This window comes from Parasteatoda tepidariorum, chromosome 2 (genome assembly GCF_982258835.1).
Source record: "Parasteatoda tepidariorum strain Cologne lab strain chromosome 2, Ptep-v5.0, whole genome shotgun sequence".
NCBI classification, from domain to species: Eukaryota; Metazoa; Arthropoda; class Arachnida; order Araneae; family Theridiidae; genus Parasteatoda; species Parasteatoda tepidariorum.
The window spans coordinates 64,753,536-64,781,080 of NC_141756.1; the positions used below are offsets into that span (position 1 = coordinate 64,753,536).

At 26.8% G+C, this 27,545-nt stretch overlaps 2 protein-coding genes across 3 annotated transcripts in view; one reads left to right on the forward strand and one right to left on the reverse strand.

Annotated features, from left to right (window-relative positions):
• Positions 1–3,508: 3,508 nt before the first annotated feature.
• LOC107455762 (flotillin-2) lies at positions 3,509–16,323 on the forward strand. Of its 2 annotated transcripts, none has more exons than XM_016073451.5 (10): positions 3,509–3,602; positions 3,843–3,958; positions 4,270–4,351; positions 7,343–7,557; positions 8,583–8,815; positions 10,483–10,602; positions 11,157–11,371; positions 13,120–13,303; positions 14,392–14,538; positions 15,117–16,323. In XM_016073451.5, exons 2-10 carry the CDS (start codon positions 3,910–3,912, stop codon positions 15,144–15,146), a joined length of 1,275 nt encoding a protein of 424 aa, XP_015928937.1. In that variant the 5' UTR covers positions 3,509–3,602; positions 3,843–3,909; the 3' UTR covers positions 15,147–16,323. The 2 variants fall into 2 exon arrangements, with proteins under 2 accessions (XP_015928937.1, XP_015928936.1); XM_016073450.5 differs by having other exon boundaries at positions 3,520–3,722.
• Positions 16,324–23,214: 6,891 nt separating this feature from the next.
• LOC107455750 (somatomedin-B and thrombospondin type-1 domain-containing protein) overlaps positions 23,215–27,545 on the reverse strand; it is a 37,403-nt gene continuing 33,072 nt past the window's right edge. The window contains exons 3-4 of the mRNA XM_087157437.1: positions 27,315–27,435; positions 23,215–25,152 (exon numbers count right to left, since the gene is read on the reverse strand). Coding sequence (XP_087013563.1) covers positions 24,873–25,152; positions 27,315–27,435 — 401 coding nt within the window. The 3' untranslated portion in view covers positions 23,215–24,872. The remainder of the gene's footprint in view (positions 25,153–27,314; positions 27,436–27,545) is intronic.

The window sequence follows — 27,545 nt, forward strand, 5'->3', positions numbered from 1 at the left end:
AAAACGTTTTCACAATTTAGTGAATCACTATTAAAGAAAGCTATTTAAATTAAAAGTTACCAAAGAACATTAAAAAAAAAAAACCTCAAAACAATTCATTGTTTCGTTGGAAAGTAAATAAATAAATTAAACTAAATAACATACTTTATTAAGTTTTAGATATCAAAGGTTTTTGAATAAAAGTTGTAATTGTTGCTATACGACTGGAGAAACTATTCATTACAAATTCTATTGCCCCTCCATAGCTAATTTAAAATTAAAAGTGTAGAAAAACTGAGTACAGGCAAACCTTGAGTAAGCCACGAAGTTTCAATTGGTGAAAAAAGAATTCCAAAACATTAAAATGCAAATAAATTATTGGAAGAAAATTTCCCCATTCCGTAATCCTAAGTAAAAGGATTGACTGAACTAACTTTTTCTATACTTTAAGTATACTTTTTCTATACTGATGGAGGTGAAAAAGAATTTGCACTGAAAAGTTTCAGCGTTCTCTTAACAAGTCTTCTTCCTAAGAAGATAGTACAATACAGAACCCGTTATCCGGAAATTGGAAAACCAAAAAACCGGAACGAAAATTGATAAATTTTCCCGCAATTTTTAAAAATTTTTTTTTTTTTTTTTTTGCTCTTTAGATTTTAGGATTTTTCTCTCTTTTTTGAAAGATGTTTACCTTACCATCATTTTGGAAATAATTATTAGTGTATTACTTCATCATTTTTTCTTCTTTTTAAGATTATTTCCAAATATTTATTTTTTTGTAGTGGGGTTTAACAATAAAAAAACGGCTTTTTGAAGCGATTCAGAAAACCGGAAAAATCAGTTATCCGGAATAACGATGGTCCCGATCGTTCCGGATAATCGGTTCCCTACTGTAATTATGCATTTTGGGTATGTTTCGGGTTACTGTTGCAATTTGTTCTACAGAAGGGGCATTAAGCAAAATTAAACTTAAAAAAGGAAGAAAAAAAAATCCTCCGTCTTGCTTGTGAATTAATATTCTAACAGGAAACAAACAAAAAAAAAGCACCAGCAAAACAACCCGAAAAAAATCAAAAGAAAATAAAGCATTATGAAAAACTGAAAAGACACTGCAACGCAAAATTGAACCAGAATTAATAAAATATTACGAATTAATTAGGTATTATGTTAATTAATTAAACACTGATGGATACATTTAATAATATTTTTAAAATTAATTAATATATAAGCATTAGTTAGAAGTTTGTGGAAAGTTAGAACTTTTCCCATTTCATATTTTTAATACTTTTTCATTTTCTTATATGAGCTTCAAAAACTTTCTAACACTAATCGTAATGTTATACGAAGGCAATGGAAATTTTATTTAGTACCAGCAGAGAAAATTTAGTGGTTCATTTGGACCACTTAGGTATTCATTTAGTGGTCCAAAAGTTTATTAAAGGTAGACAAACTTGAGAAAAAACTATGAACATTTGAATTACTCAATTCATGTTATGCTACACATCAAAATTTATTAATTGCCATTTATAACATTCTAAAACTAATTAGGTTCATTAGCCCATAAAAATTGAAGATTAGTATTTATTAAAATTAGGTATAAAGAAAGCTAAAATAATATTAGTAAATAGATCCAACATGGAGATTAGAATGAATGTTGAGGCCAAATCCAAATAAATAAATAAATGAGGAAAACAGAGAAAATAAGACCTGACAAAATATTAAATTAAAAATTAATTATCTAAAAATTATAAAATTTGAAATAAAGTCAGTTGCAAAAGAGCAAAAAATATTATTTTATATAATGCCTAATTAGCAATAATTATACATGATGATTAATAATACATGAATTCAAAGCGGAGCACAAGATATAAATTTGAAATTTCATCGTTAAAACCACACGGAGAACAACTAAATTAGTAAAAAAAAATTTTTTTTTAAATGCATGGAATTCGATGCTTAAAACTAATTTTCGTTATTATTTTATAAATTCCAAACATGTTTCAATTTTTATTATTTAAAAATTATTTATTATTTTTTTAAAAAAATATATGCAAATTAATGAAATATTTAAATTTTTTTTAAAAATATTTTCAACTAACCTGAAGATTAACATCCTGAAAAAATACTGTTAATTGATACATAATATATGGCAATATGCTATCTCAGGAGATATATAATTAAAAAAAATATAAAAGTTTAAAAATTTCTTTTCACATACTTCAAATTAATCCCTGTATATAAATTAGCTTTTTTAAAAAATATCTATTTATATTTGTATAAATGTTTAATTACATAATATTTGTTCTCACCGATCTGAACCGAATTGGTCCTTAAATTGATGTAATTTTTAAAGGGAACCACTTTTTGAGCCAATTTCGCATTGCTGTCTTAGTCTTCTGAAAATAACATTTTACAAAATATTTTTTAACAGTGACTCAAACTGAGATAGATATATCAGATATAACTAGAAATTGCTGTTGTAAACTATCCAGGGGTCAAAAATCCGTAAAAATGCGAAACTTTAAAAGTTTCATTTTTTCTTTTTTAAATTTTATTTATTCATTCATTTTCTTTTAATTCTAAACTGTACTCTTAAAAATATAGAGACTAATGAATGTATAATTTCAATCTATGCTGCACGTAAATTAGGTTGATAATTCAACTTCTAATGCGATACGTCTAAAAAAAAAATTTATGACAGGAAATTTAATTTCTCTAGCATTTATTCAGATTGACTTGCAATCCGCAATGTCCTGCGGGTTGAATGTTATTATTAATTAATCTTACAAAAATACACAAAAGTAATTGACAAAACAAGCACAAAATAAGTAAGAAAAATTTCTTAGTTGATTGTAATTTAAATTAAAAAGAATTTAGAGGTAATAAAAAATATTTGTTAATATCTCTGTGCATTCACATATTTAATATTATCACGCAACACATAAAAAAAATCAAAAAAAAAAAAAAAAAAAAAAAAAAAAATAGCGTAGAAAGCAGAACGAGTTCAACGGTCAAAAACCATAACTTAATTAAAGAATGAGAAAATTTAAAAAAATTTTCGATATAAATTTGACTTGAAGTGTCTCTCTTGAGGTAAAGTTCTCTGAAAGTTCTTGGGGTTTAGTACTTTTCAGGATATTGAAAATGTAATTTATGAAAAGACGATCAATCTTTGGTGATTATTTAATTGAGTTCGTAGAAAACGTTTATAATTTCTAAGAAGCAATTCATTTTATTTTACACTTTCTTTCTGTATGGTATTATTTAATTTCAAAATACTTTGCGAACTAATAATTTTCCATTTCACAATTAGTTTCAACTTAAATCGTTAGATGGAGGTACCAGCAATTTTAGTTATTTTCGATTACAATTAAAAGTTGTAAATTTACAAACGTTATTAAAATAAAATTAATTTTCACTTATCAATGATTTGAAGAAGAAATAAATAAAAAAAGATTACAGAAATATTTTCGAAATTTTCTTTTCAAAATTTTTCAGTCACTTTCAATTTGTAGTGAAAATTTATTACGGTTAAGAGTTAAGAATATCAAGTTTCATTAAATGTTTGTTATTGTTTGGTTTCGCAATCTGACTTGACGTTAGTGAAATAACAATTAAAGGGGGTGAGGCATTTCACTGAAATATAGTAATTTTATAAAATAATTACGAATTAAACGATTACCACATTTATACGCTCTTCGTTCGACTTCTTATCGCATCAATTTCTTCATAATTATCGATTGGCAAGTTCTCTTTGACATTAAACTTTTGATCGAGATATTTTGCTCAAAATTGTTATTGCTCGTTTTTTATTAATGCAGCGTATTTGTACTAATATTTATTTATTTCGGTATTATTTTTAGATATGCTTTAGAAGAGTTTTTCCTGTGTAACTTAAAGTACAAGTGAACACTTCTCTAGGCATTCAAAATGGGCAATATTTACACTGTTGGACCTAATGAAGCCCTAATTGTATCAGGTATTGTATTAAATTTTTATATTATTTTCAGTAATTTTTAGTCCAGGGATGTTTTTAGTACTTTAAATTTTTTCTTATTAATTTCTGTTTTAAGCTTATTTAGAAGAATTTAATAATCGTGAATATTTGAATTTTTTCTTTAGATTTTATCGGTGTATACTTTTCTATTTTAAAATTTCAAATTGCATTTATGCTTTTTTGTATTTTTATTTTGACGATTTTATTTGTAATATGGAGTTGCTTAGTAAAGTAAATTTGTAGAACAAACTGAATGCAAGTTACACATTTAAAATAAATTTTTTTGCTTGTAGGAGGTTGTTGTGGATCTTTAGATAAACGAACAGTTGTAGGCGGTTGGGCATGGGCCTGGTGGTTAGTTACTGATATACAGCGGTGAGTATTGTGTGATCTTTTTTATAGCAAATTTATAAAAAAACTTATCTTATTCATATTACATCTATAGAAATGTAATATTAGCATATAATTTAAAAATGATACTAAATAAGTTTTTAAAATTCTTTTCAAAGTTTTTTAATAAGTAATAGCCTGTGTGTATGACACTGTTCCTATGATTTACTTACTTAATTTGTGAATCTATAGAAATTGTATTAAAAAGATCTCAGTAAATAGAATTTCTTCTTACTGTATTATCTTTGGAAATATTTTAAAACCTATTCCAACTGACTTTGTGTACAAACAGTGCTATTTACTTTTGCCAATTATACTAACAAGGTAAAGTTTAAAGCTTAGCTCTTTTTTGAATGGCAGTGATACTGAACATATTTCTTATTTTTGAAAATGTATTGTTTATGTAAATATATTTTTGTATTATTTATGTAAGTATAATTTGTATTATGTGTAGAAATTGTAATTAATAATGTTGTTTGATACAATATCGTAATAATCGTTTAAAATTTGTATTAAGCTCCTATAATGACTCCTTATAATTTGTGTAATTTATATAAATGTAATTTTTGTATATTATAATAAAAGAATCTAGTATATGCATAGTAAAAGTTCATAATAGTCACACAAAAAATGTTTAAATTACTATGAAAAAAAGAAAAGAAACGATTTGTTAAGCATTTTTTTCAATCCTTATACAATGCCCAGATAGGTTAAGAATGATAAAATTAATTTTGAAGAGATATGCTCAGAATCTTAGTACATTGTAGGTGCAAGACTTCTATTCTTAGTTAGTGATGTGTTTTTTTTTTATAGAGATCAGGAATTATTGCATTATGCACATTCATTACTGCATTATCCATTGGGGCCTGAGGTTTGAAGGTGCAGGATACAGAAATAATACACTATGATAGGGAGGATATTATATTATTTTAGAAAATGAAAAAGTATCAGAAATTCTAAATTGCACATTTAAGTTTTTAACTCACCAAATCTGAATTAATGTAGTTTTTCAAACGCTGTTTTTGGTAGTAATCGCTACAAATTTCCAAAGTTTTAAAAATTCAAATATCTTTAATTCGATAAAATTACGATGCATGAATTTCAAATTTTAGTAATTTTTGAAACTTTTTATTTGTGTTCAGTTTCTGGACACAAATAAAAAAGTTCATTCTGGAATTTTTGAAACTTTTTTTTTGTTGTTCAGTTTATAGTTAATCCAAGTGACTTTCTGACAGTGTTTTCATGGGTACTCAAAATCCTGATCTTTTCCATACATACATAATTATGACTTGCGAGTTTCTACAAATAGTAATCATTTTTGATGCACTTTATTTGTGTCAATATTATCATACTATTTTCTCAGTACTCTCTTTCTAGGTGTTATTTCTCTAAGTATGTTTATATAAGTTTAACTGGTAACTAGGTTTTGACTGTTACTTGTTTTTCTAAATATTGTATCTCTAAGAATTTTTTTCTATTTTCAATCACTTATTATTACCACATTTCCACATGGTTATGTAAATCCTGAATATATATTACTATGAGACTCGAATCGTGCATTTAAATGTGCGCTTTATTTGTGATGATTGCATCACAAACCTAAGGGACTTTTTTGTTGCTGTTGTTTGTTCTTTCAACAGTAATTGCTAGGCTTTTTCTTAGGTTTCAAAAATCCTGATATTTTTCATCCGGTATTATAATGGCTTTCGATTTTCAAATCAGGCATTTTAATCATCACTGTTGACATGTTTCATTTGTGCCAATTTCATTGTCAATGTATAATGTATTTTTAGTTGCTATCAGTTATTCCACACTTTTTAAATCTCGATATTCGGAATCCTGTATTATTGTAACACACAAAATGAAAACGTGGGTTTTTTAAACTGTTTTTGAACTTTTTCTAATTTTTTGTAACTTAATGTTAAAAAAGACCATTTTAAGATTTAACATTCATAAAATCTCGTGTAATTCACTAAACATAAATATTCTAAAGCTCAAAATGAACTGAATCTCAACTGAATGTTGAATCTCATTTAGAGCTAGAATGCGTTTGTTTTATTTTAAATCATTTTAGACCTCATGCTATTTTTTTAATTAATATATTTAATTTGCTATTGTGTTACTCAATAAAATATTTATCTATTTTTTATTTTTTACTTTCATTCAGGAACATTAGAGTTAATTTATTTTAAAATAAACTTTTGTGCTATGGGATATGATAAAAAACGATATCTTCATATTTTTTTCAACAAATCTGTTTTTTGATAAGAAGAAGAAAAAAAAAAATTGGTATTTTTTAGTTTTGGTATTTTGGTATTTTTTAGTTTTGAATGATTTTTTTTTTGCATTTAAGTGAATTTAATTTATGCAAATATATTACTAAGTTGACCAATGAAAGGAATAAATAAAAAAGAATTAAGTTAAAAAAAGGATTATTAATTATTTAAAAGAATTTAATTTCATACAAATATTTTACTAAGTTGTCTATTAAAAGGAATTGTTTCTGAAAAACTGACATTTATGAAATTAACATAATTGCCGTCGACATGTCTAGTCTAAAGTATTCGTCTTGGTAAAGTATTCGTCTAGTACACGTCTAGGCTAAAGTTATCTTTAAAGTGATTTATTTAACTGATTTGTTAATTAATTGAAGAGCTTGATGGATGAACATGTTATGTGATATTTTTGTGAAGTGAACTGGAGAAAATCAGCTTTAATGTGTATAAAAATAAGAGAAAGCTGTCTAAACTTTCTTCATAACTGAGCGCCTCTTTTTAACTTGTTTACTTAACGCATTTTTATTGAACATGTTCTACTACTAAACATTTCTATATTTGTTATCCTTCCTTGCCATTGAAAAACACATTTTAATTTAAGAGACTTACAGTTCACTTATAACTTTTTCATTGAATATGTACTTCTACTTAATAATTCGATTTCTGTGAATTTATGCTTAGTTTAAAAATTATTTTTTAGACTTTCTCTTGAGGTGATGACTTTGATGCCTAAATGCGAGCATGTTGAGACTGCTCAAGGTGTTCCACTCACAGTGACTGGTGTTGCACAGTGTAAAGTCATGACTGAAAAAGAGTTTTTATCAACAGCTGCTGAACAGTTTCTTGGTAAAAGGGTTGATCATATAAAGTCTGTCATACTTCAAACTTTGGAAGGTCATCTTAGAGCAATTTTAGGTAAAACAAGCTTTAGTTTCTCTGCTGTACAAATAATATTCTACATTTATTATATTTTTTAAAATTTCATAATTTGCATTGATACTAAAATTGCATTTAAATAATTTTTTGTATTAATTCTGTTATTTTTTTAAATTTAGTAGTAAATATGAATAAGCAATTTGTAAAATAATAATAATGACTAATACAAGCTTGATTTTTTTATTTTTAAAATCAACTTGAGGATATAAATTGTTTTTTCAAGTCATTTTCTTATTTGATGTAATTTCATTTTATTAAAATGTATCCTTTAATAATATTTTAAGATTTGATTTTAAAACCTTTTGCAACTTGTGATTTGTGATACAATATTGTAGTTTTCAGATTACAAAACAATTATTCACAATTGTTCATTGCAAAATAATTGACCAATCTAGTCGTCAAAAGCTGCTAGTATAAATTAAATGTGGATTGGGTATTTTTTCAATGTTCATGACGCATGTCGGGGTGTGGAATTTCATTTATAAAGATACTAAATGAACTGAAATTCTTGCTCACCACCATTTAATATTCACGAAAAATATAAAAAGAAAAATTTAAATCTTAATGCCTATTTTTTTCGTTGTATAAAAAAAATCAAATATAAAAAAATGATAAAAACGTAGGAAGAAAACAAATGTAGAAATTTAAAAGTGTGAAATATATTTATTACAATAGTAATGTTTTATAAAATATGGTTGTCATTAGGTTTAAATGCTTCTAGAAGTAATTTCAAAGATAAGAAGTAAGTAAACCAGCTTTTTTCGTTCAAAATATAAGAAAATACCATTGTTTCATTTTAAAACACTTCCATACTCTGCTTCCTTAAGGCACGATAACCTAAGCATATCTAATTTCATTTTAAAATATAAAATTTACTGGCCAGCCTTAACTATTTGATCTTGAATGGTGAACTGACGAGTCAAAATTTTGTGCAATGATACATGTTTAATATTTTTTTTTGCGTTTTAAGTGTTAGTGTTAAGTGTTTTATGTTGTTAAATTAGGTACTCTGACTGTTGAGGAGGTTTACAGAGATAGGGATCAATTTGCATCTCTGGTGAGAGAAGTCGCTGCACCAGATGTAGGTAGGATGGGTATTGAGATTCTGAGCTTCACCATCAAAGATGTATTTGACCAGGTTGAATATTTGTCTTCACTTGGAAAGGCCAGGACGGCTGCTGTCAAAAGGGATGCAGATGTAGGCGTTGCACAAGCTGAAAGAGATGCTGGAATCAGAGTAACTACATTTTATTTACTCTGTTTGAGAGTTATTCATTTTTTAAGGTGCATTGCTATGTTGTTGTTATCAGTCTCTGAAAAAAACTTGTATTAGTTGCAGCATATTGAAATTCAGGTAGGTACTTTACTTTCGACATGCAGGATTTGCACAATGGGCTATAGGCGACGGTCTGGGAAACATTCCCGAGGATGATTTGAAGACATGCCTTCACAATTTTGATCCTCTATAGAGGGGATGGCTCCCCTGCTTTCGTAGCCTAACGATCTGCGCACAAAGTCGAGCACTTTATGGTAGAACAATTTAACGAGGACTGATACCGTGCACCCTTTATCCCTACGCAGGCTGATCAAAGTGGTCACCTACCCGCTAACTGACTGCAGCCAGTGAAATTTATTTAAATTCAGACTGTTGTAGCATGTACAAATTCTGTATGCATAAAGAAATAAAATTGTACCTCTATATTTTTTAACAGCTGCAAAATTTATACAGCCCATGCAGCAGTCAGATTTCTATAATTCAATTTTTAGATAATGGTGGATAATTTCAAAATCCTGAGTATAACAGTTCATGTTGGACCGCAACCTCTCTAACAGCTCAATCTTCAACTACGAAGTAATCTGTCTCATAACTTAGTTTTCTTATTTTTGAGAAATTCTTTATTTTTTTGATCTTAGGGCATCCTTGTCTGTCTCTCTCTTCCTCATTTTTGCTGACCTTGGAATATACCTTTAAAGATTTTTTTTTTGTGCATCAGTTGTCACTTATCCTCATCATGCGTTCCCACCTAGGCTGGATACAGGTTTTACTGACTCAAGAATAAATTTATTTCAGGGCCTCTTCCTCAGAACTAAAATAGTGTGTGTATACAAACAGGTATATATATATATATATGATTGAAGAATTTAGACCTGGCCGACTGCAGTCTTGGTCCTTGAGCCAATTGACCCTATCTTCTCCCCTCTTAAGTAGGGCCTTGGATAACTATTGGGTTCTTTTTGATTTTAAATTGTTTATAATTTTCTTCTCTAAAATTTTTGAATATTGTTGTCCAATTATTTCTTCGATCCACCATCTATTCTCACTGGTCTAAAAATGACTTTCAAGATTTTCTTAGTCAAGTAATTAGTAACTTTTTATATTTTTGGTTCTAAGTCCAAGTGTCTGACTCATTGATGACTATTTGTTCTGATCATAGTTTTCAGAAAAATATTTACATTGAATTTTTTTTTCCATTTCTGAAAAAAACTTGTGTTAACTTTTAAATTTGATATTTTGTGTTTACCAACTCTTAAATTTGAATTGCAATAGTTCAATTCTTTGGTTACATGTTTTATGCTGTGCACCACTGATTTAATTGAAATATGAAGTTATTTTAAATGATGTCATGAATTCAAAACAATTATATATTAAATAAAACAGTTCATCTTAGTATTCATTATAAATTTTGAAGCTAAAGAGACAAGTGTTGTGTGTGACAAGTGTTGCAAGTGTTGTGTTCTAACCTATGAGAACAATGTATTTCAATAAATACAATAGAATTGTATTTACCAGGTTATTACACTCGACCTAGAGAATCTGATATTGGGTGTAGTTACTATTTTATTTGTATTTGAAATGATATATTTTTTGTTGTTGAAGTTCTAAGCATGCAATATTTCTTGCAGGAAGCTGAATGTGAAAAGTCTGCCATGGATGTGAAGTATAATACCAACACCAAAGTTGAGGATTCTCATAGAATGTATCAACTGCAAAAGTCCAACTTTGATGCAGAAGTTAATACTAAGGTAAAAAATTTTCTTTTTCTGAATATTGTGTTAAAGAAGATTTTGATAATATTTATTATGCTCTAATTATTGTGGGAATTCTTTTTATTGATTGAAAATATTTAGCATTGTAGCATGGTTAAATTTAAAAATTTGTCACATGTTTTTATTTAAATTACCATAAATAAATAAATGCAAAAAACAAAAGCTTTGCCTGATTTTAAATTAATCTTATATTTAATCCCTTTTTGCTATACAAGGAGGCTTGACTCATCAACCCATATAAGTATTTCTTATTCATCATTGTTTTTTTCTTAAAAGTCAAAATTTTCCATGAAAGCAAAGAATATAACTTTAGAACAAAATATACAATTATTGTAGTTTTATGCAATATTATTTTGTCAATAATAATTTATTTTAAGAAAAAATTAAAGAATTCAGATTCCGTGATTCAATAATAGTATGGAGTAATTTATTTGTCAATTATTTGAATTAGAAATTAGTATTATTTTGTTTAAATAATAAATAACAGTTTATTAATATTTGTGTTGCTTATTCTGTTGTTTGTATTACAGAAAGCTGAAGCTCAGTTGGCATATGAACTACAGGCAGCTAAAATGAAACAAAAAATTCGTAGTGAAGAAATAGAAATTGAGGTTGTTGAGAGAAGAAAGCAGATATCTATACAAGAAAAAGAGATTCTTCGTAAAGAGAAAGAACTGAGTGCTACTGTCCGATTACCAGCTGAAGCTGAAGCCTTCCGAGTTGAAATGATTGCCCAGGGCAAAAGGTAATTGAACATATAGTTATTTTGGCAATTAATTTATACTATTAACTTGGAACCAGATACCAGGTTCATTATTAACTTAGGACTTTTTTAGCTGTTCTAATTTTTGCATTATATACAAATTATTTTATAACTTTATAAAAAGTATTTTCTATTGTGTTTTATAATTTAACTTAATCAGATGATAAATTCCCAAATTGCAATTTATTTTTTATAGTTAAGCAAAACCCACATTGAAAAAAAAGATATATAACAACTAAGATTTTAAATTGTTGGCAGCAATTATTTTAATACTCTATATCGTTGTTTAGTTGATTTTTTTCGTAATTGTAATGTCTTTTTATTTATTTTGAAAATCTTATTTAGTTAAATTTTGATGGAATTTTAACTTTGAATTTGATTTTACTTGGTTTAAGAGTTATGATTACCAAGCAAAGATGATTTAAAATTTTCTAATGATTGCTGGGCAAAGATTTTAATGATTATGAACGGCAGCTCCCCAACTTCCTTGATTGCTTGTTAATCATTTTTGTTAATCAATTTCTTCAAATTAAATTATTAAAGAAAATTAAATTATTAACTTTCTTTTCACCCCTTCAAACATTTTTTTTATTCTATTCAATCTCATCATAAGCTGAAATCCTTTTCCCATTGGTTATGACTTGGGTGAAATAATGTAAATCAATGAAATAATGTAAATCATTTCAGTTAAATCAAATTTGTTGCATTCACAGTCATTGTTTGATAATTTCGTTTACCGAATAGGGAACATATGGTTGCAACTTAATGCAAAATAAAATAAATAAATAAAAATATTTGACAAAATTGCAATAATAATAATGTATTAAAATGAACTTATTTTATATACATTTTAATAATGTAATCATTTGCTTACAGAACTAAGCTTTAAAAAATGTATTAAAATGTAGTTTTATTTATTTACGAAGAACATCCTATTAATGGTTGGGAATTTAATAATTGTTAAATAGTGTATTAACAAAGTTTATCGTATTATCTCTCTGTTAAAGGATTATCCATAATCTAATATTGTAGTATTATCTAAAGTAATAAATAGACTCCATTCCCACTATTTATTTATGTTTAAATCTTGACTAATACACAAAAAAGGCATTATATTCTTCTTTGAATCTGCAATATATATATATTTTTTTTTATTACCGATCATTTTTCTAATTTTTCATTATATTTCTGAGGAAGCTGAAAAATTACCATGCTATCAAAACTTTTTTTATCATGCACTTTTCAAACTTTATTATTATACAATATCAGCTTTATTTCTTACCTATGAAGCACAGCATTTAAATGAAAATATCATTAGTCAATGCGATAAATTTAAAATCATATGAAATAATCTTTCATTCTTTTTCGAACTTTTCTTTTCCACTTGTTTTTTATTTTGTGTCTTTTTCACTTCTTTGTAATCCGTCTAACAATATCAAAGATGTAATAACTGCAAGAAAATATTGCTACAGTTTAAGGTGATAAAGACTAGCAACTTATTTTAAAACTTTATAAATAACAAACTAAAATAATAGTAACCTACTTAAAAACTTTTATTAATTATATGCTGATGTGTCCTATAAAAGTTTTGGAACTACTATTATCTAAGCTGAACATAACTGGTTTTTCTTTAACTATCAAGAATCTGGTCATGTGATTTGTTTGTTCAATTAGAACCTCATTTAATTTTATGTTATATTATTTTTATGCACATTTATTGAAATATTTAGGACACAAACGATGGATCAAGCTAGAGCCGAAGCAGAAAAAATTAAAATGTTAGGTGCAGCTGAAGCTTATGCCATTGAAGCTGTAGGAAAAGCAGAAGCTGAACAAATGAGAATGAAAGCTGCAGCTTATAAGCAATATGGTGACGCTGCCATCATGAGTTTAGTGTTAGATTCTTTGCCTAAAGTAACTAAACCTTACACTTTTTGTTTACATTTTTTTTAATAAATGTGTTATTGTTAATTATAACTTAATTCCAACAAAAATATTAAAATACATATAAACAAAAAAAATGTTTTCTGTATTTTTATCCCATCTGAAGATAAATTGTATACAATATAAAAAAATTTTTAAGAAAATTTTTTCCTGAAAACTTTTTGTTTTAAGACAAGAAATTATGAAATTTTATATTATATACTTGAAACTTAGTTTAAGACAGAAACTATATAAAGCAGTATTCCATCTAAAGCAAAAACTTTTCCTAACCATGGCCATCTTAATATTAAATAGTATTTATTTAGTTTGCATAACTTGGAATTTACCTAACTGCAAAATATTTGAAAATTTGTCTTAAAACAGAAACCTTTTAATGATTTGTGCAGTGACTTTTATTTATTTTTTTATACTAATGTCTATTTATTTGGAACATATTGAGGGTGTATTACTCCCTGAATTCTTTCTCCCTATGACTGGGAAGTGGTGAACCAAAAAGTTACTGTTTTTCACTATGTCACATGTGTAAAAGTAACAATGTGGTATACTACTGGAGCCAAATGTAGTACCTCACAAATACTGGCCACAAAAGAAAGCTGCCAAGCTTAAAAACACAATGGCTTTAAATATTTATTTTTTTATTTTGAATGGAAACACAGAAATATTTTTCATTGTAATGTACATGCAATGTTCTATTCCTAAGTTAATATATTATTCAATAAGAACCAGAGGATAAGACTACAAAAAAATGCATTTCACAGTGTATAAATTTTAACATTTAATTTAATTATAAGAAAAGTCGTAATTTTTTAAAAATGATCATTTATAATCTTAATCTTTTATATTTTATTAAAATGTGAATTTGCATTAGTCAGAAAATGTCTAAAATGCAATTTTTGTTAGCTACTGATTGCTCCCCGAGTGAAAGAGTTAATTGTATTTCAATGATATGTATTTAATTTAAATTGATTTATTTCATTAATACTTTTTGTTGATTTTTACTTACTCTGTGTTCATTATCACTTACTTTTTATATTTGATTTCTTTTTCGTGTATATTAGATTGCTGCTGAAATTGCTGCTCCTCTTGCTAAAACAGATGAAATAGTATTACTTGGTGGTGATGATAAGATTACAGGAGAAGTCACAAAGTTACTAAGTCAGTTACCTCCGAGTGTACAAGCTATAACAGGAGTGGATTTGACTAAAGTAAGTATTTATTGGTTTCTGTCAACTGGATTAAATTTCATTGAAATTGCTAAAAAAAAAAAAGAAAAAACTTCTGAAATTTCAATTTATAGAAAAAATGCATTTTAAATTTGTTTAGAAATTTTTGTTTTCTATCTACCTAATAATAAGCTAACAGGAATTGTTAGTAAACTTTAAGATATACAGTAGCACATATCTTTGTTACTCTGGGTATTTACAAAGGCTGACTGCTAGCATATCTGGTCAGCCTTTATAAATGCCATAATGATTTAGAAAGGGAAAAAAAAATCATGATTTCTTTCCTTCTTTTTTCCTAACAAAAACTTATATCCAACTGTCACCATAGAAATGTTTCAGACACACTTTTTGAATGCTGACATTCACTATTTTTGATCTACTGTAATATAGTCATTTGCATTAGTTTTTCTAAATTAATATTATCAAATAAAGAGACTTGAATTACAACTTTATTTTTTTCTGATTTAATAAATAACTGCATTTACAGATTTCTAGAAATATATAAATTGTATTTATAAATTTCAGGTTATATATGAATGATATATTACTTTTATTTTTAGGTGGTTAATAAAGTAATTTCCTCTAAATGAAAAGCTTTAATGAAGACTCGTAAATATTTATAATGCACCCAAGTGTACTGAAGTATCTACTTTGCATAATGTATTTTTATTGCCTGTCTTTTGTAAATATATACTCAAGGTTTTTATGCTTGAATTGGTTATTTGAACTTCAATCAACTGAAATCTTGAATATTTTATTATATAAAAACTTAAGTTGCTTGAAATGTGTCGAAAAATAAAGCTTCAAGGGGCATTTGCAAAATAGTTTTAAAATTTTTTTTGAAAAATTCGAAAAATTGATGAACCCATGTATTCAAAAGTGAGTAAATAATTTTTTTTTTGTCTTGTCAAAATTGAGCCCAATATTGAGTATTTTTGAAGCTTTTTATGTCCTTAAATCGGCAATGCTGAGTGTTAAAATATTTCTCTGATTATTGTATACTGAAATTCTCATTTTACCCATTTCATTTTGAAATTAAGATCTGTGCATCTTTTTTTTTATAGAAATTGTTTTTAAAAGGCTGTTTTATAATTGAATATGATTTCAAATATATTTTGGCAGTGCTGTTAGGAGTCTATTTCTTTGATTTTGATTTTTTAGAAAAAATTTACGTAGTTTTTTTTTATGATTTTAAATATCTTACCAAAAATGAAAGCACTCGATTGTCACTTCATACTTTTATATACTGAGATCTGCAAAAATTAAAAACTTGACAAAATAAATTGATGTTTTATAATTAAATAAGGCTTAAATAAGATCTTTCTCAAAAAGTTTTTTTTTCTACAAAGCTCTAAAGGTTTCATGTCAAATTCTATTAAGCCCACACTAACAAGTTTTAAAACAATTGAAAAAATGTTCTATATTTATACATACTGAAAAAGTGTTCAGGTTACTAAAGTACAGGTTATTAAAATATTTTTTAAAATACACATATTTATATGGAAAAAAACTTTTTTAAAGAAAAAAAAAGTGGTATTATGGGCTTACTGGAGAGACATCCTATTTTACTTTTTAAAAATTTTTTTTTTTAATGTGTAACTCATTTTAGAACATTTTTTGTTGGTTTCTGATGATTTGGTGCATATCACCTTAATTAAGTTGAAATCCATTGCAGCACTTATAATGGTGTGCACAATTAGTTGTATTTTATAATCTTATTTCACATTGATTTAAAAGAAAATTCTAAATTATTCAAGTTTTAGGGTTTAAGAACATTTTGATTTTACGTTTCACGAAATATGTGCATATTTTTAAACCATATTAAGTAGGCTATTATTTTAGCAATGTGTTTATTATATTAGCTTTTTGACGTTATGAAAATTTTATTTTTTAAAGTTTTGTTTAGGTTCTTATTATTATAATTTCACTGAGGAATAAGGTTCAAATACATAAAATAATTATTTGTGTTAAAAAATAAGGTTTTCTAATGTAATTCTACATTATATTTATTACAAATCTGATATAATATTACATTAAGAAGCAATTATATCATTTTAATGTGTGTGCATGATTTTAAATGTACAGTAAAGCACCATTTATATGTCCTTCAGGTAATTGGCATAAAAAACCTGTATATAAAAGGACACATAACTTATATTTTAACAAACAATATTTATTATTTCAAATTTATTGCTATTAATACAATAAATATGTAATTATTTATATAACAGTTATATCAATATTTTTAAAACAGTGCCATAAATTACTGCAAAGCATTTAAATTTAAAAAATAAGAAAATTTTGAGAGTTTAAAGCTTAACATTTATTTATTATGTAATAAATTTCATATGCATTCTAATACGATCTATGTTTGTTTTAAATTAAGAAGTAGAATATTGTGCAAGAAGTATACTAAGAAATTTATGAAAAACAGTTGATTATTAAAAGAAATAACTGGGGCATTAAAAATTTGTGTTGTTAGAAAAGAAATTGGCATATTTCTCCACATTATTTCATCACTTTATTATGATAAAGTTTACAAGAAAATCAGAGCTGTTTTGTAACAATATATAAATGAAAAATGTATAAATCATGCATTACAATGTATGTTCCAATTTTTCTATTTTTTTCTGTTCCAATTTAAAACATGAAAGTCGAAACTTTAATAGTGGTAACTATTTTTGTACTACTGTTACAAAAGATATATGTTATCACATTTTATTATCTTACTTCGATGCACTCACCAAATATAACTGATTGCCCACAGTCAAAGAATATTTGATAGGATCACTCTGAGATACTGGTATAAGATACTAAACGTTGCAAGTAGTATTCATAGTCGCAAGATACATTTAAAGCAGTGCTGATAATTTGGATGCAGTATTTTGCAGTTTGAAGAATCTCTAAAACATTTTTAAAGCAAATGCTACAGAACGGTTTTGTGATATCAGGTCACAAAGTCCGAGTAGTATGTTTGATGATAAAGCACTTCTTTATTCCATTTATCTTTTTGTTTTTTTCATCACTGACACCAGCAGCCTCGTCTGTCTGCAGTATATTGGTGTTTCTTGATGAAGGTTATTACCCATAATCTCGCCTGTGTTCCATAAGGCAATGCAGGTTCTGTAAAAACCTTTTATGAAGCAGCTGTGCTCTAAGATCTCTGACGTATTCAATCTTTTTTAAACTTGATTATTCCTGTTTCAAGAACATCATGATCATTTCTCTTGGATATTAAACCCCCATTACTGTGATGTACCTGATGCTGTTGCAAGCATAAGCGACATTATTCAATTCTGCATGTAATCTCTAGAGCATTGTTACCACTATAAAAGTTTCAACCTTTGTATTTTTTCCATATTGTGTAAGTTTTTCTCTAAATTTTAAAATTTCCAATTTTTTGTGTCTAGTCAATTCAATCTATTTTATGAGCAATTTTAAAAGTGTCAAGTTAGTTAAATATTTATATTTTATTTACTTAGGAAATCAAATTTTTCCTTACTAAATTTTATAGCATATTCTAGTCTTTCTTTTTTTTTTTTTTTTTTTTTTTTTCATTTTGCTAGATTATATTTTGTTATCATTTTTAAACTTTGTTTTTGAGAGATTTTCATGATTTATTTTGCTTTCATTTTTATGTAAAGTTGTGTTGTGAAATTTTTATGTATAACATAATTCTGCTCGACTTATCTTTATCATTTTGATAATTCATTAGTATTTTGAAAATGTGTGTGAAGAGTTTAAAACATTCTAAACATTTCTTCATAAAATATTTTAGGTTAAATATAAATTTGTCATTTTTAAAATACTTTAAGACTCACATTTCATGGTTTAAATGCTCAATGGTTAAAATATACACATTTGATATTAATTTATTTTTCTCCTTTCATCTGAAAAAATACTAAAAGTAATTGATTATTGAAGTATTTAATAATATAAGAGTAAATTTTCACCACAACCAGCAAAAATACACGGTCCATGTTACCCACTACAAAATTTGCCTAGCTGAAACACTCCAATAATAATCGTAATCTTAAAGTTATATATTTACATTTTTGGAAATTTTACAAAAAACTTGTGCTATTAATGAAACTTGTATATTCTTTTATAAACTTATAAACAGCAAACATTTTTCTTTACTAGTTCTTGTACTTTAATTTATATGACACTTTATAAATTTTTGATATTTTTCATGACTGATATTAAATATTATTTAGAAGAATGAATTTTCTTAAAACATATGCTCAATATTATCCTATTATTTAAACATGTTTTGTTCTATGTATACTTTTTTTTTATAAAGATAAAATATGCACTGTTAATAATAAGCATAAAAAAGTTTAGCTTTCAATGGTAGTTTTGAGGCTAATTTGTAAATTATATTTAGTTCTTGAGGAAAAGTTACAAATTGTTTACGAAAATCTAAACTAACTTTTCCTATAGACACAGTTTTTATTTTTGACAGATTGTTCTGCAATTTAAGTTGTAATATTTATAATTTATCATAGTATGCAACTTTTATGGGTTACAGTAAGTTTTGGGATACCAACAGCTAATATACTTCCACAGTAATTTTTATTTAAAAAACATTTATATGTTTATTATAATCTTCAAAATTTATTATTTTATTAAAATGTCATTATTTTATTTTTTTATATTTTATTATAAATATTCATTAAAAAAGGTAGGCGCATCCTTTAACATTTCGACAGTTATTAATTATTTTATTACATTTAATTATAACTCACCTTAATTATGCACATTTGAGATTGCAAAAGCTTAAATAAGGAGGAATTTTTTTTTAAAAAATAAGGCATTTTAATATTGCAATTAAAGCAGTATTGGCAGTTACGAAATTAGTTCGTTAGATGAAATTGAAAAGAGGTGTTAGGCAATTGTTAAAAACACCTTTGACTTTCATTTGATAATCAAACTAGTTTTGTTTCTTTTAATCCAGCTTTTCCATATAATTTTGATAATAATTTGTCTAGTTTTAATTATGTTAGTGTTTTTTTCCCATTTAAATAATTTGTATAATTTTATGTTGTACATTTTTTACTTGATTTTGGCAAGGAAAAACAAAATTTTTTTAAGGTCTCTTATTAGGTAGGTCATACACTCTGTAATTTTTATATTTTTCTTTTTTGCATAAAAAGGCTGCCTTTAATATTAAATGGCTTAAGTCAATCAAGTTTAAATCTGAGATTAAGACTAGGATTACTGACTGTAAGCACCAAGCTTATACCAGTTGTACCCTATTTAATTTTGTGATTTTCATGTTAATTTGTTTTTATATATTTTAAATTTGATGTGCTTAAACTGTAGCATAATCAGGTTTTTTTCCTTTTAATTTACAAAAAATGCAACAAGATTGTCATAGTTTCTGTCTTTAAGGATACAAGACAATCATTAGTTATTTAGTGATTGCATTTTTGATGGTGCGATTTTTGGATAAATAAAGCCTGCCTTTCAACACTGCCTTTATTAATGTATGTAGATTTATAATGCTTTCTAAATTTCTACGTAGTTTGTGTGCGTCTGTGTACTTAGTTATGAAACTTTTATGTACTAGATTGTGAAAGTTACTGTTAACAAGGTAAGGTAAATAATAGTAATGGATTGTAATTGCTTTTTTAAAGTGTTAGTCCACTCTCAGTAGAAAAAAAAAATTGAGTTTTTTTTTTCTACCAGACCATAGAAAGCAAGGCCATGGAATAACTTTAAATTCTGAAAAAAGTCCATATTACAACTAGTTAACCTTAAAAATTAAATTTTACAAATATAAAACAAGATGTTGCGGTTGAGTTTTTTTTCTGATGAAGCTTTTCTTCTTGAAGAAATTACAATCCAACTAGCAGCGTCTGCAGTTATTAGGTTTGGTTAAAAATAACTTGTTTTTGGTTATGCATACAAATAAAATTTTTATCCAAAATCCTTGAGTTGTTTAATCCCATAATCTTTTCATTGTGAAGAAAGGATTTGTGTTAACCGCACCAATAATTTTTGTAAACACATAATCCTGTTATGCATGTCTTGTGATTAATCTTCATTGCAAAAATTAAATGTTAAATGATTAGCATTACATAATGTTGCACATCACATGTTACACAACATCATTTAATGTTAATCACATAAGTTTATATGATTGACATAGCACAGTTGTCATTAGTTTGTGCTCATTTTTATATAAAAAAATTTAAAACTTTTAAAATCATTCAAATGTATTTTTAAAAATACTAGGTTTTATTACTTAAAAAAGAATTCTACAGAAATAATATGATCAAGGAAAGTATAAAAATTTTGAACTCGTTGACATTTGCCTTTTTTACTTTATATGATATTACTTAATCAAAGGAAAAATTATGTTTTATTCAATGTATAGTTTGCATTAGTTTTACTGTAATCTTGAACATTTTTATTTATATAATTGAGGTTAATCTCAAAAGTAAGGTCTCTTTTAAGAAAAACCACAAAAAATTAGATCTGATAAACCGTAAAATGGATTTTATGGTTTCATTTTACGGATTGGAAATTTTTTAAAATTTTCTATGCAATTGTTTATTTGATCAATATACACTTTCTCAGACACTGCAACAATTCAGGCATCCCATAGATAAATAATGCAGACACTTCACTGTGACGTATCACATTTTACTAATTTTTTTTCTATCAAGGTCACAATAAAGCATTCTCGCAACTGTTAAAGGAAAGGTAATATTAAAATACTAAATAATTTATAATTTTGTGTATTTTGAATTATTACTTCTTTTTTATTTAGTTCTGTTATTACTAAGAACAGAGAGAAAAAAAAGTTTTTTTCTTGATAGTTTCTTGAAAAGCAATTATGTACTAAGTAAAAGAAATAATGTAAATTTTTATTCTTTGATTCATTTAAAACAATTAGTAGTGCATGTTCAAGTATGTAAATATATTAAAGTACATGAAAAAATAAAAGGAAAATATTTTAATCAAACCGTAAAACTTTCATCTCTTATAACATTTATCATTTAACATCTAAGCATTTTCAGATAACCAATAGATTACTGCAAATTTCATAAATTCAATTAAAAATAATAAAATGTTTAAATTATTCTCCAACGAGTTGCTAAGCTTACTATCTGAAGGGTGTTGAATGTGTTTTAACAGGAATTGTTGCCATTTAATATGCAATAGCATTTGGGATTGTAAACTATTTAATACTTTGTGGGCAAGTTCGTCATGCAGGCTAGTTCCTCCCTATGCTTGATCCTGGAGTTCCCTTGTCTTTCGCTTTGGATTCAAAATTACGGGACCATGGAGAACTTTGACAATCGTAAATTCAGAAACAGTTCGGCTGTTCCATCCCAGTTATAAAAATAAAATATTTTGTGGGCAGGTTTTTGTTATACCAGCTCACTTCTATGCCTTTGAAAAAGTATTGAACTTAATTGTCATGTCCCAGTTAAATGTTCTTTCAGTTGAAAAACGAATTGTAGTCACAAGATGTAACTTCCAACTTTGGCAAACAGTATGGTAGATGAAGCCCCATTCTAACATAACAATGTCAATTCGACCAACAAAATCTCTACAGTACTTGCTGAATCGTTTGGTAGGAAAGTTTTTTTATATCATTTATGGTATTTTTGATGTCCTTGGTTTTGTGAATTGATGAATTTTGATCAGTGTAACACTTCCTGCATATTAAAATCATTTACCTAATTTCATTACTTGACTATAATCAGCTCCATTATATGGAATGGAGAAGTCACAAACATTATGTTGCCAAAAATCTCATACAAAATTAGAAATTAAAATCAAATTCAATTAAAAAAAATTCTGAGTGGTACTTTTCCTCCCTTCATTTTAAAAGAAAATTTAAAGTAAAGGGATAGTGCCTTATGTAAGCATTGCTCATATTTCTCATCCCGCCTTGTCAGCAAAAATAAATAATAGGCAACCCTTTAGGTACTTGCATAATATTTGAATAACCCCATACTCATATTTTTGAGACCTCACTTTTGGGTTTAATCTATTTTTAGTAGTGCATTTTCACTGTAAATATAAAATATATATTGTACTGCTTGTATATTTCTTTTTAGTACTCACTTTTTGATAGTTTTTAAGCATATGAAATTATCTATCTTTAATTTCTATACATATTTTTTTCTCCATAAGCTCGAATTAGATTCTTAAACTCATCGCGCAAAATAGGAAAAGTTAAGCACTTTTACAAAGTAGGAAGCTTAGTACTATGTAGCACATTGCATGACTTATGATTCTCAGCGAAGCAGCAATTATCTAAATGATATTGCAAAACTCATTTAGATTATGATTCTCAGCGAAGCAGCAATTATCTAAATGATATTGCAAAACTCATTTGCAAAACAAAGCATTATCTTTCATTATCATGTACAGTGCCTTTAAAGCTTTTATACCGTCTGTATTATTTGTGTGATTTTTCTCTTTATTTCTCTATTTTGCTTGATACACAGGTGTACCAAAGTATTTTTTATTGCAAATAAAACTGATGTTAAACTATTTGTATTAGCTCTTGATGATATTTTGTGTAAAATGTTTATTGTCACAAAAATATACATCTATATCAATAGTAAGCATTTAAACATAACTACGAAACCATATTTCTTACGTATGGTTTGAATGTAGGAATTATTTACTAAGTTGTATAGCTTTTCTTTATTTAAAATGCAAAATACATTTGACTTAACATAAAAGAATTGCAAATATGAAAAGTACAGAACATCAAAAACACAAACATTTGTAAAATGTATATTTGCGTCAGATACTAACTTATGCATATTGACAAATTACTGAAGATTTCTAACATGAACACTAGATAGAAAAACATTTTCAAAAATATAAAAACATGATATTCAAAACTAGCTGCCAATATGTTTATTTTTTATTTTCATGTAATTAATATTTACATTTTAGGAATATGAAATCTTTATGACAAATATTCTCATGTTTTGATATTCATTTTTCAGTGAAACTGTTTAGCAACAACGATATTTTCAGAGGTAGCCAATATACGAGTTATCTTATTGCAAAAACTTTATATTAACCAAATTATTTTTACTTTAAGCAAAAATAACTTCCTAAACAAATGTTATTTTTAATAAGTTACCTGTTTGTAACAGAGTCGTAAATTAAATCTGAAACAGAAGAAACTACTTTTCTTACTTAACTAAGATAAAAATAAATCTGGATGGGACTACTGGAAGTTTATACAATATAGTGTCTTGAGAAGTCTAAATAACAGACAATAATTGGAAAGATAACTAAAGCTTTTATGTCGTAAACTGCTATCTTTGTTTTGACATAGACTCAAAATTAAACTAGTCAAATAGCTTGAAAGAACAAACAAGTTCTTTAATATTTTATAACAAAAAAGGGTGATAAACATTATTATACATATTGGTCTTAGTATATTAAACATAGTTTCACTAGTAATCAATATCTAACATGTCTAGTTAAAACAAATAGTTTATATTGGATATGATATTTATTGTGCTAATGACTCAGACAATATATTATTTAGAATGTGATACAAAACAAAATGTTGAAACGCAACTTAATTTGAAATGGAATTGAATCTATAAAAGCAAGATTAATGTATAATGTCTTTTACAAAAAACAAAAATACTTCATGCCTAGTTCAGATATTAAATAAACAGGGTATAGTAATAACAAATTAAAAATTGATGATGCTGTTAACCGGAATAATTATTCTGTATGTTCTGAGCTTGTAAAAAAAGAAAATTATTCCCTATGTTCTGATTTTCTACAAAAAAAAAAAAAAAAAAATCCGTATATTCTAATCTTGTAAAAAAAAATATTCCGTACGTTCTGATTTTGTAAATAAAAAAATCAGTATGTTCTAATTTTGCTTTAAAAAAAATATTCTGTATGTTCTGATTTTGTAAAAAAAATTATTCCGTATGTTCTGATTTTGTAAAATATTTGGTATGTTTAAATCTTGGAGAAAAAGCGCATGGGCATAACTTAATTTGAAACAGAATAGTATCAATAAAACCAAGATTGATGTAATTAGAAATTTGTGGAAAAATATTTTTTTTTACTACTCAAATAAAATACTAAAATTAATAAGTGTTTTATGGGCAGATGATGGATTTATGAAACTGCAATCGTCTTTTCATCAATGATTCTAATGACTGGCACAAAATCAGTTTTTGTACTTCACAGCGTCTATTGTGTCTGCTTCATGCATGCACACATTTATAGAAGTAGCTATACCACACCAGAAAGCTTGTCTCCACGTACAATAATTAAAAGAAACGTATCATCACGACCATTACTTAAACAAAGATGAAGTCTGGTTTTTCGGCCTTGCACTTGTCTCTTGTTTCAACTCTTGTCCAGCGACCATTACATCTCGGGTTAGGTACGAATGTCCACCTGGTTGCTTTACCATCTACTCCGTGACCATTACATCTGTAACCTAAGTGACCCCGCATGGCAGCATCTTCACAGCTGATGCAGAGGTGGGCACCTTTTACGAGTAGGGTAGAAACATTGTCTGCAATGATGCTTTCGCAAGCTTTTCGGATTTTTGTCACTTCAAACATGACACAGTACCTGAAATATTTCGAAAATGGTTCTCAAAAACAAAATAGAATAAGGAATTGTGTTTATAAATAGGGCTTGAATGTAAGGGAATTATTAAATTTAATAAAAAAAAAAATTCTGAATTGATTTGGAATTTTAAATTTTTCTTCTATTTTAAATTAAAACTTAATAAGCTCCATTCTTCGATATATTCGTAAAAGAAAAAAAAGTCCTTCGTATATTGCAAAATTCTTTCTATTTTTAACGTGTTAATTCTTTTTTTCTTAATTATTTTTCGCAAACAGGAATTAATGAGAACATCTTCTGATATTCTAATTTTAGTGTTAATTTCTTTTGACAATATGTTTCAACAAGTTTTGTTCTGCATATTAAGTTAAGATTTAACATTAATATGTTAAATCATAACTTATGGTTGAAAATTTTAATAATTATATATATTTTTTGCAAATTTTAATAACTTTATTGTAGCATTTTGTTTGAGACCCTTTAAATGTGTATAATGTTCACTTTATTTCTAATAGGATAAGATTATAAAAATTAATATTAAGGATAGCCACTATGAAACACCTTGTACATAATTTTTGTTTTGCAAACCTTTTTCTGCAGTTCCTCGTCAATCAATCTTTTAAAAGAATTTTAAAATATTAAAAAAAATGTGTGTTTAGGTTTATTTTTAAAATCATCTTAGTAGTTTTAACTTAAATAATTTGCAAGTAACTAAATTTTTCTATTTGAAACATAAAATTGCACTTAATAATAGTTACAAAAATGGTATAAAAAGGTTTAAATGATTTATTAAAAATATAAAAGAAAAATCACAATTTCAAGGCCAATATGACCATTAACGGTACAAATATTCTAATAGCAGAAAAAAAACCTTGTGGTCTTGCTGAAGAAGTTAAGAGAAAAACGGATTGGGTAATTCCAGTTCACTTATTATGGATAAATTGTTATTCTTTCTACCTCCAGGCAAAAAATAGAATACGTTTGGAATTATGACTTGCGCAATATAGGTGAAAGGGTTAATGTTGAAAAGAACGAATTTCATGCACTAGAGATGGGCTCTAATTCAGCCGAGCCTAAGATCGATCAGAATATTTTTTTGAGCCAAATTTCTGAAAAGATATGAGGCCTGTAATCGCAGAGAGATACATCATTTGAGATTACTTAAAATGTTTGATATTACTAATTGTTCATGCTTAATAATTGAACCATATCATTTTTATACATCTGTTTTAATTTGAGATAACAAGAAAGAAAGCATCTAAAAACTTTATCATGAGCTAAAACATTTATTAGCCAACGAACCTGTTATTCTTCACTAGTGAAAGAATACCGAGTATGAATAATACTGTCTACAGCGCTTAAAAAATTATTATTGGATCGATCAGTCATGCGACACGGAGCTTTAAGGAGCTCACTTTAAACTCGTTTCAACTTTTGAAAAGCAAACAATAGTTCGACGACTTATCAAACTATTCAGTTCCTAGTTTTCACAGGATGTTATTATTCTTTATTTTATAAGAATTTTTTCATCAATATTTCAAAGATTTCTATCAGAAGAACAACCTATAATGAAAAAAAGTCAAAATTTTAAGAATAATACAGTTCACAATTTTTAAAAACTTCAGAATATGATTTGCTCGCTTTGCGTGAAATGCACCAATCAAATTCGAAATGTCTGCCGGCCAGATGGCCGAGCAGTTAGTGCGCCTGACTGCGAAGCCAATGGCTGTGGGTTCGAATCCCGCTCTGGACATGGATGTTTCTTTCTCCTGTGATGTGTGAATGTGGCCCACCCTATAAACGGGTTTGTGGCGTGGGTAATGTTGCTTGCCTCCGTGACTTTGGTTCACAGGTGCCCACTGGGTAACGTGAAATGAGTAACACCTCTGGCATCTTCTTAGGCGAATAATAATGTTCAATGCCTGCCATTTGAAAAAAAAAAAAAAAAAAAAAAAACATTCGAAATGTCTTATTTCATAAGAAGTTTTACTTTGATAAAAAAAGGAACCATAAAAAATACTGTCGGTACTGCGTCGGAAAATACTTTGTATAAAAATTAAATGTTTGTTTTCAAAACATTTTAATTTAACAGTGATAAGGTAGCAGTGATTTTAAAAAATATAACTTCTATCACTAATTTTATTTTGTCAGCAAAACTCACTTACTCTTTACTGCCTTCTTTGGCGGGATTTTTTGGGTACTTCAGCCTTAGGTTTTTCCTTATATCTGCACTGTCGTTGATAGCTCGTGCTTGTGAGAATTTTCCAGGCAAAAGCAAAGCTACCTCTGAAAGAAAAAACAATTATATTTTTAAATACCACCTATGGAGACGAAACAAATAAAAAAAGTATTAGAGCCGCTACTCTTAGTTATGGTATGTTATGTTATAGTATGTT